The following is a 14,857-nucleotide window of genomic DNA, read 5'->3' as shown; positions in this document are numbered from 1 at the left end:
AGCACATACCATCGTTGCTGCTTCATTATCTTGGTCATTCTTCAGCAGTAAGGAACACTGATGTTGACAGGCATCAGTATCATCTTGTGCAAGATATAAACGTGCGAGTTCCAACATTGCCTGTATATTAAAATATTTAACTGCATGTAATTCAAAGATGAAAAAAGCTGGTTCAGTTCTGAGTATCAACTGATATTACAGGGGTCCAGGGAAAAACTGTATCTCCACTAAAGAGAGAGCCTTTTCTGTCGTTTCCTGTGGGCTCCTGGTCAATTAATGTAATCCATTTTCATTCCCTCACCTTTTAAAAGAAACAAAACTTTTCTTCTGAGGGATATTCTAAAGGAACACTGAAATCAGGGCTGCTCAGATAGTGTTGCTCTGAAAACACCAGTATTTTGGTATGAATAATCTTCTTGGAAAAATGTAAGTGAAAGTAGTTTTAAACATATTGAAAAAAACCAAATACCTCATCAACATTCACCAGCTAATTCTGGAGTACAAGTAAGTTTCAGAAGAGACTATTTTCTTATTTGCATTTCCAACCTATGACATCAAGACTCTGTGTGAATCCACTTCTGAGAAGCCACCACAGAGTAAATATTGACAAACTAAAATGTACACCAGCATACATTCTTAAAGCTGAAGTCCCATCATAGACTATTCTGAATAAAATGCCACAGAAAACTTTATAAACACAAGTTACCACAAAAAACTTTCATAGTGTTTATAAAGTGTTCTGTGGCATTTTATTCAGAATAGTCCCATCATTGACTATCCTGAATGCCACAGAAAACTTTATAAACAATATGAAAGTTTCTATTGAAGCAAACAGAAGGTAAACTGTTCACAAAGCAAAATTAGCAGTAGATAAACTGTAAGTCAACTCCTACTTAAATTTAAATGCTGTTTTGATTTTGTTTCCAAAAGGGAGACACTTATAATTGCATCATAATTCCTTCACTAGTTACACTTGGGAAAGGCACTTCTGAATCAGAACAGTGTTTTGAACATCCTGTTCAGAACATGCAGGCTTCTAGCACAGTTTTTAAACTGCTTTCTTCCTACCTCCTGTTCTGTTCATACTCAAACATATACCATGTAATTCCGAAACAGGAAGGCAGGTGGGTAAGCACCGAAATGCTACAGGGAATGCATGCATGTCAGAACTTTAACTATGAAAGCTTTCTTTAAGCTGCTGCTCTTATGTGCACAACTCAGTGGAATACCAAAAGGCAGTCTTGGAAACAGAAAATAAACTGGAGTTCCACACTAGAATCTAGTGACTGGAAGTGGTCTCTAAATCTTCAACTCCACTACAAACAATATTATGAAATTATGTGCATGATGCAATCTGCAATACCCTTCAAGTCTCCTTCAGGAAACTGCATTGCCTCTTACCTGAGCAAGGAAACAAAGGGAGGGTACTACCTGCCAGATTTCACTGTGTAAAACAAAACCACACAACTCCCCTGTGACATGGACTGCAATCTGTTCACATTTACCTGAATAAATGCAGTATTTCAATCCATTTGGCTAAAATACAGGAGATTTTGTTCTAAAAAAACAAGGTACAGATAGTTTCAAAGGACTTTCCAATATTTCAATATATAATTTTAAGGAAAGTAAACTCTGAAGGTGCCAAGAGAGAGATGGACTTTTAACAAAATAATATTTTGTAATCTAAAAGAATTCAATTCTAATCTTGAAATGCTTTTAAAAATGAAGAAAAGAAAACAAGTTCAAATCCTCTGAAACTATAAAAATACATTGAGATAACTCCTTTATACTAGTTGTGGGTAACAAAATATTTTGCTTTTGTTACTCAACAAGTAGGCAGGGAGTTATTAGTGACAAACTCAGACTTATTTTCTAAGATGTCACTGTATTCTGTGCTGCTAGCAAAGCAGGATTAAAGCAAAAATCTTCAGTAATATCTAACAGATATTTAGCACAAATGCCTACATCTTGTAACAATGTGAATCTCTTAGAAGTATGATTTTAGCAAGAACTGAAGGGAAATCCTATGCTGGTATTTCAGTACTGGTATGAAAGACAAAGTAAGGCTTTGATACTGACAAAAAAGCCACAGCTGTACCTGTACCATGACAGGGAGTCTCCTTGCTCTTAATGGGGAAATCACCATTGTAAGGATGTTTTTATTCCCTTCCCAATTTATTCTTCTTCTCCACATATTCTTAGAAAATGTCTCAAATACACCGAAGTTATTGCTTTAGGAAGAACATGGATTCTTGGAACCACAACACATGAGTTCAAATGTTAAACTAAGTGATGTATTTAGCAGCTTGTGCACGTGACAGCTGTTCAGTAACAAGCATCAAAATAAGAAGTGTTCACATATGCCTAAGGATATAACATCATTATGATAGCATATCATGGCAAATGAACAAATATTGTATTTATTGATTTTTAATCTAGAAAAAATCTCACTAAAGATAACACTTAATCTTTGTGCTCATTATAATTATAAATTTCTTAAGACTTTTGCTTCTCCCTCTCTTATCTCCAAAGCTCAGGGTTACAAAATTATAAGAAGAAAGAGAAGGATAAAAATAAATCTGAATTTACCTGTATTTATCAATCTGTGGGAAAGAGACTCTGCACAGAAGAGAGAAGCAGTACAATAACCCTGCTCAAGATCAGCAACATTTTGTGACTAAAATCAGAATTCTACCAAGCCCAGATAAAAGTAGACACAGAAAAGACAGAAATTGTCTGTATTGACCAAAATCACTGGGAGCTCATTTCAGAGGACAAGCACCAAGCAAGGTTGTTTCAATCTCCATCATTACTGGTACCTGAAGACAGGCTCACTGTGAGTGCATGCAGACACCACTTGAGCCAGGAGTTCTTGTAACAGACAGAAGTTAGCAGGGCATGCAGCTATTCTATCATGATAATCAATGAAGGGGAGAAAGTTCAAGGTTCTATGTATATCATGAAACAGAAATAATTGCAAATTATTCTATTCTGTGGATAACTGGAAAAATGTTTTGCTATAACTAAAAACTGAATAGAAAAACAATGCAAAATAGCCAGAGGGAGAACTGACCTTGTTATTGGTTTCACAGTGAACAAGGGCTTCTTTGTAAAATCTAATTGCTTTTTCATAGTTTCGCTGGGCTGTTGAATGTATTGCAATCTCAGCAGAAATCTCAGCTGCTAACTGTTTCTGAGCAGGAACTGCATCCAGCTGCTCTACTTGAGCCCGTTTCAGCACTCTGCCTTGTAACTCCCGAGCCTGGGGTGGGGAAAGCAGCGAGCAGTCAAGAATTGTCAAAGGAATTAATTTCATTTATCTACTATAAAACAGTTAGCTTGTCTTTTTTTTAAGAGAAGGAAGCACTAATACTATTCTGGTTCTTACAGCCCTACCATTTTGCCTAGCAGGAAATTAGAACTAAAGCACAAAATAACATCTGGGGAGAACTTCCAGCACCTCTCTGAAAACCAAGGGAAGAGACCTGTTTAAGACATTTAAGTTAGTCCTGCTGAAATCAAAATGCAGGTGTTTTTGTGTAAATGAACGTGGCATCAAAAGGAAAAGGAACAGGAAAATATTCCAAAGAGAATGAATGGGTACAAGGAAGGACAGGTTTGAGGGCAGAAGAAAAAATAACAAAAGAACCCCAATAGGACAGAAAGCTTTTTGAAATGTGACATAGTGAGAAACCTGGAAGAACTAAAGAAATAAAGAAAAGAGTAAGAAAAGGAGACTGCTTAGGCAGAATTTTACTGAAAGAGAACTGGGGGGAAAAAGTCAACTTTGAGAAAGAAAGAAGTACATTATAAGTAAAAAATAAGTAAGAACTTCACAAAGAAATCTAACCAATATTGGTATTTAAACCCTCACATACAATTACCTTTCCAACCAACCTGCAGACTTTTCTTGCCGATCAGAAGATGCTACCAAGGCTTACCACTGCTGTTACCTTCACTTTCACAGAGTGGAGGTGTACTACAACAGAAAGCACTGACCACATCTCTTGCTAAACCTTTTTGTTGAGAAAGCATTTTCTAAGGGATTCATGCTCTAGCATCCAACTTTATTCTTTCAAGCCTCAGTCTGAGGGATAATATTGAACTGCAGAATGAACAGATCTTATTACTGCTATTTAATACTAATACTGCTGTTCAGCAGTACAACAAAACAACAGGTAGCCATTGAAAGCTGCTCCATTTCACTCTGTGAATGATTTTCAACGCTGAGCTAAAGATATGTAATCTAGCTGCCCTCATGGCCAATTTCATTTTCACCTAATATGCTAAAACTAAGCTCCACACACAAATGAAGGCAAAGTAAGGCTTGCAGTAAAAAACTGCATTCTGATCTAAAATTCAGATAACATTGCTTGCAAAAAAGCTCAGACTGTGTAACACTTTTTGTACTTTACATTTCACAGCAGTCACTGGTGCTTTATCCCCAGCATACATTAATTTTCCACATTCACATGGATATTATGGTTCAAACATGGCACAAAGGTGAAACCAGAGGTAAACATGAGGATATTGCAAGTTTCACAGGTATTTTTGATTTTCCTCATTACCTGCTGTAATGAAACTATAGCTCTGTCAATCCTCTCCATTTTGCTGTAAATTTTTGCCAGAAGTACTTGGTAACGTACATCTTCCATCAAAGAAGACAATTCATTAACTGTAAGAATGACATTAAACAAACATTATTCTTGAAGGAGCTGATCCCAGTAAAGTCAAAGGAAATAGAAACTCATCACATCCTCCAGTAAAGAGCTTACATGAAAAATTCACGGCTCCATCTTACTTATTTAGAGTTGTGATCTGACTTGGTGCATTGCTGGTGGGCAGAGTATGTTGATAAGTATGCAGGGTAAACTTTACAGACTACAAACAAAGTGAGATTTAAGGCCAAAGATACTGAAAGATGCAAACAGAATAATAATAAAAAAAATTGACTGTCTGGTCTATTAGCATTTTCAGAGACAGGACAGAAAATATTTTGATGTAAGCAGACAGAAAATAAAGCCATTCCTGACATTTCTTGTCTAAATCCTCCTAAAAGTAAACAAAAAAAGTCCAAATTGATATAATGTGCTACTCTAGATACAAAAAGGATGAGACTCTTCAATGAAATTTCTAGCCAGACCTCAAACTATGCATCTTTTGCTAGAGTCTGGAATAGATATGAATTCAGTAAAATAAATATTACAGTATCTACTTAAAAGCAGCAGGCTGCTTCTGAATAATGGTTAAAATAAATATGCATCAATTAGTATTTGAAGAATTCAAGCCTTCCATGGCTTAAATTTATTTTACTGCCAAAGCAATATCTTGAGCACAGTTCCACATTAAAATACAGACACCATCAAAAATTTTATCTTTATTAAAATTAAGGATTTTCTAGAGCTATATTCTATCAGAAAATTGGTGTTCAAGGGCTGTAACTGTGACATCCTATTTTACATCAGAGATTAGAATGTGTAACTTAGACCATGTAAGATCATTCCCTTCAGTGTATTTCCTATCATTCATTTTTTCCCACAAAGGATATTCTAGCATTTCCATAAAAAATTATTACATCATTCAATAATTTTCCAAATCAGCCAAAACAGTTTTCCTAAACATTTTTCTCTCAAAGAACGTGTATTTATCAAAACACTAAAAAAGACATTTAAAAAAAATTGCTTCATTTTAAGACAGAAGATAAGATTTTAAAGTACATGGGTCAAACTGTAGTGCTAATTATTTTTCCACACTAGGAAAATCAAGCTGTCTTGAGCATGACTATTAAATTAGCCAGGTCCTCAATGGCTTAACTAGGACAGGAATACAATGTTAAATCAGAGGACTTTTTCAGTAAGAAGTAATAAAACGTTAAATCAAAAGACTTTTTCAGTAAGAAGTAGGTAAGATGGAAAACCAACACACCCCTGCAAAGCATGAAAGTGACATAGTGACATAAGAAAACCTTCTAGAATGGACTACTAATAATACTGCTTCTCTATTCAGACGCCACAAAGGTTAATAAATGTAATTAAACCTCTGGAAAAAAAGTGCCTATGAACTCATTCCTTAGAGTCATGCAGAAAACACAAATAACAGCTGAAGAAATTGTATGTTTTCCTGTGAATTAATAACAGTCCTACCAGGGTCATGGTCTAAAGCTTGCTGAAGTATTTCTTCTGCCTGTTCATACTGCTTCAGTTTCATTAAAAGCTCAGCCAAATCATAGCAAAGGAAGTTCTGCTGACCACTTCTCACTGCAGCCTCATAGTAACTGATTGCCTTGAAGAAAGAAGGAAAAATTTGTGTATAATTTGAAGACAACAACCCTGTTACTTAGGTATTCAATGGCATGTTGCTTTTTTCCCATGGAGAAGTAATAAGACATGGGTTTCAGGGCAGGCCCAAACCCACTGCAAGTCACCAGAACTACAATTCAACAGATTAGAATCCAATAATGTGTGGATTTACCAACTGTGCCTTTGGCCAGATGATCTGAAGGGAATTCAAGAACTTACTTTCAGGACAAAATATCTATTTTAGCATTCTGAAATGTAATATTTTTACCCAAGCAAAGCCCACATGCTGAAACAGTACTCAACTAACCTAATACATTAATTATAGAATACCTTTGAGTAGTTATGTGTTTTGATTAGGGCTTTTCCAATTTTACTTGCTAAAGATGGATCTTTTGGATTTTTCTTCAAGGCCTGCTCGTAGGCTTCTATGGCTTCATCAGGCTGCAACAGTAAAATATAAACACATATAAGTCAAAGATTAAAATAAAAGGCGTATGAAGTAAACAAAATCTGGTAACAACCCCAGGAACTCCAGTACTGATTCATAAGCTACAATACTTCTGAGAGAAGAGGCAGTGTTGCTCTAGAAAACATCTCCTCCTTGACTTTCAGCAAGTAAGCTTTTGTTAAGAAATGTATTTTCAACAGTTTTAAATTTAAACAGCTACTCATAGTCAATATTTATTGTTTTATATCCTAAAGCAGTTTCTGTTTGAAAAACATCAATCAGTAAGAGTCAGCATGCCACAATGTTTCAACTAGACAAAGTCAACAAACTACTCAAATATTCCATTCATCTCTAGCAAGCACTCACCTCTTGAATATTCATGTATGCATCACCAAGAAGAAGAAAAGTATGAGCACTTGGCAGTTTTTCTACTAGGTCACTGGAAACAGAAGACAAAAACTAGATTAGTATATAACATGTCAATACTGGTAACTAAACAAGAGAAGGGCACAACAATTTTATCCTCTGCAGGTTTTATTTCTCAAAATAAAAAAAAAATCTGAAATATCTTTTCAAAGTAAGACTTCTAATTACCGTTTTAAAAGTTACCACATTTGCTCCAATGAGTTCATGCCACTAAATATTTCTCCCTTCTTGCAGTAGGAAAAAAAATGAGTTCACCATGCTATCAGTAAATATCTAGACAACTATGCACAGCACAAACTTTTACCTATAGCAGGCAGCATACAACTTCTTATCTTTCCTATACTGAAGATAAATATCTGCCATTTTTTCTTTAGCTTGTACAAAGTAAGGCTGTTCAGGTGTAATATTGCGGAGCATAGTCAAGGCATGTTTCACATCTCCTTGAGCAATTGCCAGATCTGCATTTGCAATCACAACCCTTAGCTCCTCGGGTGTTCCAGAAAATTCATTCATGGCATCTTGGATGACTATAGCAGCTTCATGCTGCAAATAATAAAAAGAACAGAATTAATTTCGTTCCTGTCATTGAACAGCCAAAAATAAAAGACATTATTAGCATTTATGGGCATTATGCAAACCAATTAAAAAAAATCACAAAAACCACAAGCCATAGTATCCACTTGTTTCGCCATAGTATATTTTCGATTTTTTAAATAAAACTTCTGTGATATGGACTACTCTAAAAAATTTTAGTACTTTTTAGCTTCAGAAAACTTTAGTTTTAGAAAATTACATTTGTGTTGCATATAAACAAGTACATAAACTTCAGCTGGAGAATGTCTTTAGCACCTTAATTGCTCCAACAGGTCCTGCTTTGAGCTGGCTGGCCTCCAAACCACAGGACTGTATGGCTTCTCTTACATTCTTATACATAGGCAGTGTCCTATTGCTTATGCAGACACAGCTGATAGTAGGGCTGCTGCTACACGAATACAGGGACATGATCCAAAACTACTGCTAAATAGCATTCTGACAACAAAACAGGGATCTACAGCCCAGCAAATGAACATCAACAGTATGAAATGGTTTTTGGAGTCTCAAAATTGAACACCTGTAAACAGTTCGTTTTTCTTTGCTCTGTACAATTTAAGGTACTGAAGTTCTCAAATCAGATATTCACATGCTGGAAGTTTTACTAAGCAAATCCTCTTGGTAAAAGAAGTGGTTTTCTATTCTGAACTGATAGAATTGGGAATAGGAAGAGGGAATTGTTTTCAGGTGTGTTTAGTATTTTAGCAGGTTTGCCATCTTACCGGTTCTCCATTCAAGCGATGAGCTTCTACCAACTCTAGGAACACAGACACACGATCACTTGCATCAATTTCAATACTTTTTCCTTTTGTTTTTGTGGAAGCTATAGGTTTTCTCATTCCAGGCAAGTTCCGTGCCATCTGTAAGGTTTTAATAGCTTCTGATATTTCTCCCACCTTCTTTTGGGTTTGGGCCTTAATTAAGTGATACATAGGATGTTCTCTCACCTTAAAAAAGAATAAGATAAAGAGTTTCCAAATTTTACTTGATGTATTCAAACCCCTTGCAAGATTGTTTTTTTAATATTGACTTTGGTTTCTTTTTTTCCTCCAAATATACACAAATTCAATTTCAGAAATTTACTTACAAAATTATAAGAATTGTCAAAGTATGCAAACTAGTGATTTAGTAAGTTTTTTAACTACATAGAAACTATTACAAGGGATGAAACTTTGGGACAGAACAACATTAATCACTGCTTTATTTTAAACTAGACTGAGTTTTAAGGTATTCTGAATGTCTCCCACACTGCTGCATGCACACTTCACCAGGCTATTAATTAGAGGAAATAATCATTATTTGGCACCAAGTCCTGCATGCCATTCTTCACCTTCCTAAAACATACCTGAGTTAGGCAGCTAATTAGATATAAATCTTCAGCTTTCATGTACCACTTGGAGAAAGGAACTAAGATGGGACATGCTTGCAAAGAAATTGTAGCTTCCAGCTAAGTGGTCTCAAGACACTTGGGCACAACTCAGACCTAATGAGTGGGGTGTGTGTGTGTGTACTGTGTTCCCAACTCTCTGCTAATCCTACATGAGGTCAACAAATCAAAAATCCCATACTGTAATGTGTAAGACCCATGAAATGTGACTTGTGAGGTGTTAGTTTTGTCTTCATGGTCATTTATTTGATACATATTCAGATATCACATTCAAATAAACATTTAGATATTAAATTTGTAGCAGAGGAATTATAAAAAGTTCAGTTGAAAATTATTATATACAAAAACATACAACTTCAGGTCACTGACTGAATAAAATTGTTTCATTCTTTTGTTAAACTTACCTCAAAATTATGGCTTAGACAAAGTTCCAAGGACTGAGAACATAGCTTGATATTGTTTTGGGCCAAATAAACTTGGGCCATCAGTAAATGTGCCTCTGCATAAGAAGGGTTCCTTTCCAGACAGTAATGTAAATTGCTATGGGCTGCTTCAATATCCCCTAGGAAGTGGGGAAAGGAAGGGAAAGTGAAAAAGCAGTTGATATGAAATACAGAGATATATATATATATACACACACACATATATGTTATATACATAGCATTTTTATTTGCCTTTTTTTTTTTTTAAATAAATGTCAGCATCCAGTGAATTAACTCATATACAAAGCATTCTAAGGTTATGACATGAAATCAAAAGCAGGTCAAAGGTATGGTATTTTCTCACTGCTCCCTCTGTAAATCATTCAATAAATTAACTTTCTGGGAAATGGTAGATAAAAAAATACTTATTTCTAGGTCTGTAAAATTAAGATACTCTCATATAAAAGGCAAAGAAATGAAGAGCAAATGTTCTTCACTTAATTGTTATATAATATTCTGCAGTGAAAGAAAAATATTCATTATTATTTACAGGTGTGAAATTAATTTTTTATATTAAATAAACTAAGGAGGTAGTTAACTACCTATTCCTATAACTATTACCTGACAAGTACTTCACTTTTGCAAATAAAAAGACAGCTTGTTGAAGACCAGGCACAGTTTTTACAACAGTTTCAAGAACTGAAGCACAGTGCTTGAGAAGTGGTGAAGGAGACTGCCCAGGACTTGCAGGCTAGGAGCAAAAACACCAAGTAAGTAATAAAAAAAGAACGCCAACAAGCTAACAAAAACCAGCATTTGAGTCAACAGGGTTTAGATTTACATTTCTTTTTAAGTCTGAACTTCACTTTCAGCTCCAATGAGCATTAGCAAAGCCTTGCTATTTCCTTCAGTCAAAGCCTTGCTATTTCCTTCAGCTGTTGTTGAGAAGAAATATAAAAAACATTTGAAATTTAATGGGGCAACTTCTTGATATCAGCAGGAACACAAGACAGCCTCAGACTTCAAGGACAATGAAACACTTCAGACCTGACATACACAGAAGAGTCAGGCCATAAACATTTGGTTACACATTCTAAATTACCAGGCCAACTCATCCAACACAGCATTACTATGAATTAAATTTCAACAAAGCTGAAGTTGGAATAAATGGTGAGAAGGCTGAGAAGAAAAGGTTCTGCTCCTGTCATGCCTACCCTCATCCCATACCACAGAACATATCCATACTGCTACCAACAAACTGAAAATACAAGCTGAAAAACAGCTGCCCCCATGCAAACTGCCAGTACAATATGCCATGTTTTAATTGCTCTTTATCAGAAATATTATTCCTTTCCCTCTATTACTTTAGCTAATTGCTGGTTTATACATAAAAAAGGAAAAGGTAACCTAAGCATCATTCTGTTCACAAACAGTATTTTCACAGGACCCAAACCCAAAATGGAAGCCTCCACCACCTAGCTAACTCCACACTTTCAAACACCTGTGGGTCCTTTTTTTGCAATAAAGAGATAAAGGAAACTTCAGCAAAAGCCTATCTTTTCTTCTGAAAACCTTTCTTTGGACAAAAATTCAGAAAAGCAGTTTTAATTCCAAATTAAAAACCATCATTGCTGTTCAGTATTTCTGGAACATATCCCAGGGAAATCTTCAGATAAGAGCAAAACCTCACAGAGTGTCACTTCCTATCAAGGCCATCTGTGACATGAAAATGTCACTGCTACTGATGTTTTAGACTTTCAAATATTGTCATTTTCTTATAGATGGTGAGGCAGCTCACAACAATGGAAAACTACTTGTTTTCCTCTTAAGATTTTAAAACTCTACATAAACATATTCATGGAAAGGCTCTATAATTAGGCTAGAAATAATGACAGGATAACAGAAGTCAGCTCCCAGCTATTTCAGAAGAATACTCTGTTTAAGGAAGACACTATTTAAAGGAACTTTCAATGTGTTTCTTCTGCTTTAAAGATGTCAGGTCCCCATTCAATTTATTAAGTTCTACATGCCTTTGTTGCTAAAACTAGAGCACACAAATTCAGCCACAGAAAATTAAGCCACCTAAGTAAGTGAGATTTTTCACTGGAATAAGCAATAATATAAAAAGGCAGTATTCCACTGATTTTTACCAACATACAAAAGAAACAATTTACATCTATTGAAAAAATATCCTAAGCCAACAAAAATATTTCATGGACAGGGTAGTCAGTGTGAACATCCTAGTTTCATAATGTGATAGCTCTATTCACTGTGTCACTACAGTTTCCTAACAGATACTAAGACAGTGCAACTAAACACACAGACTGCATTAAATAAACATCCCAAGTTTCCTCAGGAGTCATTACTGCCACTTGCTCACATCACAAAATGCCTATTTTTATCATTACTTGGACTAAAAAGTGGTGTAATATCCCAAAACATATTCTTACTTCAAATAAATTCACATTTTAAAAGGGAAAATGTTCTGTATTTTTGCTTCATGATTAACTGTTCTCAAAATGAAAAATTCCCATTCTTAGACAGATGCAATCTACAGGTGCTTACCTGTGCTGGACAAAAATTAAGATATTCTCTAATAATTTCTAGCAAGAAATCAGGGTTTAGTTTTTCAAAATATTCCACACCAAGAGGAAATCCATGCAAAGATGAAAAGTGAGTATCCAGAACATCATTCAATAAAGCAAAAATGTCTTCTTGTCTCTTATGTTTTTTCATAGCTAGGACTGCATGCAGGAAAGATAATTCCTACAGAAAAGAAAAAACAAACACAAACCCTCAAACATTCTGCATATTCCAGATACATCCATCTGTTACTCATGTAATAGTACATAATTATTAATGTTAGCCACTTCTTTATATTTAGGGATACTCTAAAACATTTAGCATGTTGTAAAGGACACAATGATTATTCTATCAATTCATTCCTTTAATTTGTGCAAGAACCTTTACATTTGTCTGATCAAAAAATCCTGGAAATAATTAATATTTGTCCCTCCCTGACATATCAAAATTATGTTCAGAGAAGAAACACAGCTAGAAAGTGATGTTTTTGCTCTGCAAGCAAACAGCCTGGTTGCCAAGTTAAACAACACAGTGACTTAAATAGAAAGAAAAACTGAAAAACTTAACAGTACTCCATTAAGAATGCTCTACTCAAGTGACTGAAATATAGAAGATGTAACAGAAGGCCACAGTTCAGATTGTAATCGAAGTATCTCAGTAAAGAAAGATGCCTCCTACCCCAGATTTCCCAATGGACTGCTGAATTTCATTAAGAAACTCCAACTGATGCTCTGCATCTTCTAATTGCCCTTGCATTAGCTGGCAACGGATAATTCCTGTAACACATGGAAAAACTTTAATTCATCCTCCTAGTCAAGCACATGCTTCCTTTCCCAGAACTAACTTTTCCTCTCCTCAACCTCTTAATAAAGCAGTGACAGGAAAGGAAAGAATGGATCAAGACTTATGGTAATGCAAATTTTACATACTCAGAAAAACCTAGGGTAGGTGATACACGACTGACACATTAATATGCTATATAGCAGTTTGAAATGGTAAATCTTCAACTGGTTCTAGACGAAGCAGAAGCACCATAAAGTCTGGCTTCTAAATTCAGAACAAGTACAAGAAGGAAAACAACCTCAAGCACACACACAAACCATTCCTGCAATCTAAAGTTTTAATACTGTTTAAGGCCGTAGCACGGTCAAGGAGGAAAAAAATACAGGGAAAAATCTGACAGGCAAGTATCACATATTTACTCTCCATTTTCTTGATACATATGAGACTTACTATAGAGTGGGAGTTTTTTGGATGCAACACATATCTAAAGTACGATGCTTTGATTTGATTATGTTTTTCAAGCTAATTTGGACAAAACAAGGACATGGGCAGCTTGTTCCATCATGCCATTGATTTTCTTATGTTTGTAATGCCTAAGAGTTCTCTAGTTCTTTGGTACTACAGAAATTAAATAATAAAGTCAGTAAAATACAGCAAAATGTCTGTTCCTACTATTACTTTGAGAGTTCTAATTTAGAACAGAAAAGATTAATTTTTAATAAGTAAGATCAAAAGACATATTCAGTAAGGAGACACTGTTGCCACAAGGAAGAAAGCACACAACGAATCTGAGAAAACAACCCAGTGCTCCTGTTCTAATAGTTCTAGATTTTCCTAGTACCAGTAAAAGGAAAATTTCACCAAAAAACACTGTTTAGTAAAAACCAAAAGAAGTGTAAGACCTTACCAGTTAGTGCAGAAACACTTGTTTCATCAAGTGTCATAGCAGTCTTGTACCATTTTTGAGCTTCTTTCACTTTCCCTTGTAAGATCATTTGGTAGCCAAGTTCAGTAGCAAATTCTGCATTGTCAGATGCCAAATCAAATGCTCTTTGTACTAAGGTCTGTGTGTGCTGAAGGATGAGCTGGTTCCGGCCACACTAATGGTAAGAACAATCTTTAAGCCTTAAGCTTTTCGTAGTTTTTGGATTCAATTAGACAAACACACTGAATATAGCCAGAGCAGTAGAGACAACATCATCTCATGTAAGAATCAATTAGCCTGCAGTAATTCTATAAAAACTGTGACATTAATGTGGGATGGATTCAAACATAAATATACAATACCATACCATAACTAATAGTTGCTTTGAGTGATTCTTTATAGCAACTTTTGATAAATACAGAGATTAAAGAAACCTTCATTTTCAAGGTTACATGATTAACCTTGTCAGTTTTGTAAAGTAAGAAGATGGCTGGTAAACATTTGAGTGTATTCTCACTGTTTCTCACTTAACAGCAAGGAGTAAAACCATTTTTGGAATGAGATGGCTTAAACATTGTAATTCATGCTGAATATAAGACTTGAAAAATGTGGTTACCTAGGCTACATGAGTTAATCTATTTCAATTGTCCACAATTTTCTACTTTTTAGCAGATATTTAATATCTGCCTACAAAAAAAATAGAAGAAAACCAGGATATATGGACAGCTGTATGCTGCTTAAGGAAAAAAAAAAAAAGCATACTCACTGTTCTACTGAAAGCTAAAGCCATTTTACAGAATAGTTCAGAATTACGTGGTTCTAATCTATCCAGTGCTTTAATCAGGTCTCCCAGTCTTGCTGAAGCCTTGCAGAAAAAGGAATAATATAATAAGTAATAGAAAGAATTAACAAATTAGGACAATCAAACAGTTTTCACAACAAACTGCTCACATTTTTACTATGCGCTAATATCTTGAAATGTAAATTCTGAGG

The 14,857-nt window shown here is 35.1% G+C and overlaps 1 protein-coding gene across 2 annotated transcripts in view; it reads right to left on the bottom strand.

Annotated features, from left to right (window-relative positions):
- Nucleotides 1-14,857, bottom strand: part of TTC21B (tetratricopeptide repeat domain 21B) — a 35,338-nt gene that overhangs the window by 11,987 nt on the left and 8,494 nt on the right. For both annotated transcript variants that reach the window (XM_064718317.1, XM_064718318.1), the window contains exons 8-21: nucleotides 14,631-14,729; nucleotides 13,847-14,039; nucleotides 12,835-12,932; nucleotides 12,139-12,339; nucleotides 10,195-10,324; nucleotides 9,556-9,713; nucleotides 8,487-8,711; nucleotides 7,478-7,716; nucleotides 7,114-7,186; nucleotides 6,630-6,740; nucleotides 6,144-6,282; nucleotides 4,569-4,675; nucleotides 3,074-3,262; nucleotides 10-120 (exon numbers count right to left, since the gene is read on the bottom strand). In XM_064718317.1, coding sequence (XP_064574387.1) covers nucleotides 10-120; nucleotides 3,074-3,262; nucleotides 4,569-4,675; nucleotides 6,144-6,282; nucleotides 6,630-6,740; nucleotides 7,114-7,186; nucleotides 7,478-7,716; nucleotides 8,487-8,711; nucleotides 9,556-9,713; nucleotides 10,195-10,324; nucleotides 12,139-12,339; nucleotides 12,835-12,932; nucleotides 13,847-14,039; nucleotides 14,631-14,729 — 2,073 coding nt within the window. The remainder of the gene's footprint in view (nucleotides 1-9; nucleotides 121-3,073; nucleotides 3,263-4,568; nucleotides 4,676-6,143; nucleotides 6,283-6,629; nucleotides 6,741-7,113; nucleotides 7,187-7,477; nucleotides 7,717-8,486; nucleotides 8,712-9,555; nucleotides 9,714-10,194; nucleotides 10,325-12,138; nucleotides 12,340-12,834; nucleotides 12,933-13,846; nucleotides 14,040-14,630; nucleotides 14,730-14,857) is intronic.

Source organism: Zonotrichia leucophrys, chromosome 7 (assembly GCF_028769735.1).
Source record: "Zonotrichia leucophrys gambelii isolate GWCS_2022_RI chromosome 7, RI_Zleu_2.0, whole genome shotgun sequence".
Taxonomy (NCBI): domain Eukaryota; kingdom Metazoa; phylum Chordata; class Aves; order Passeriformes; family Passerellidae; genus Zonotrichia; species Zonotrichia leucophrys.
The sequence above is the reverse complement of the archived record's forward strand: the minus strand, read 5'-3'. Positions and strand labels throughout refer to the sequence as shown.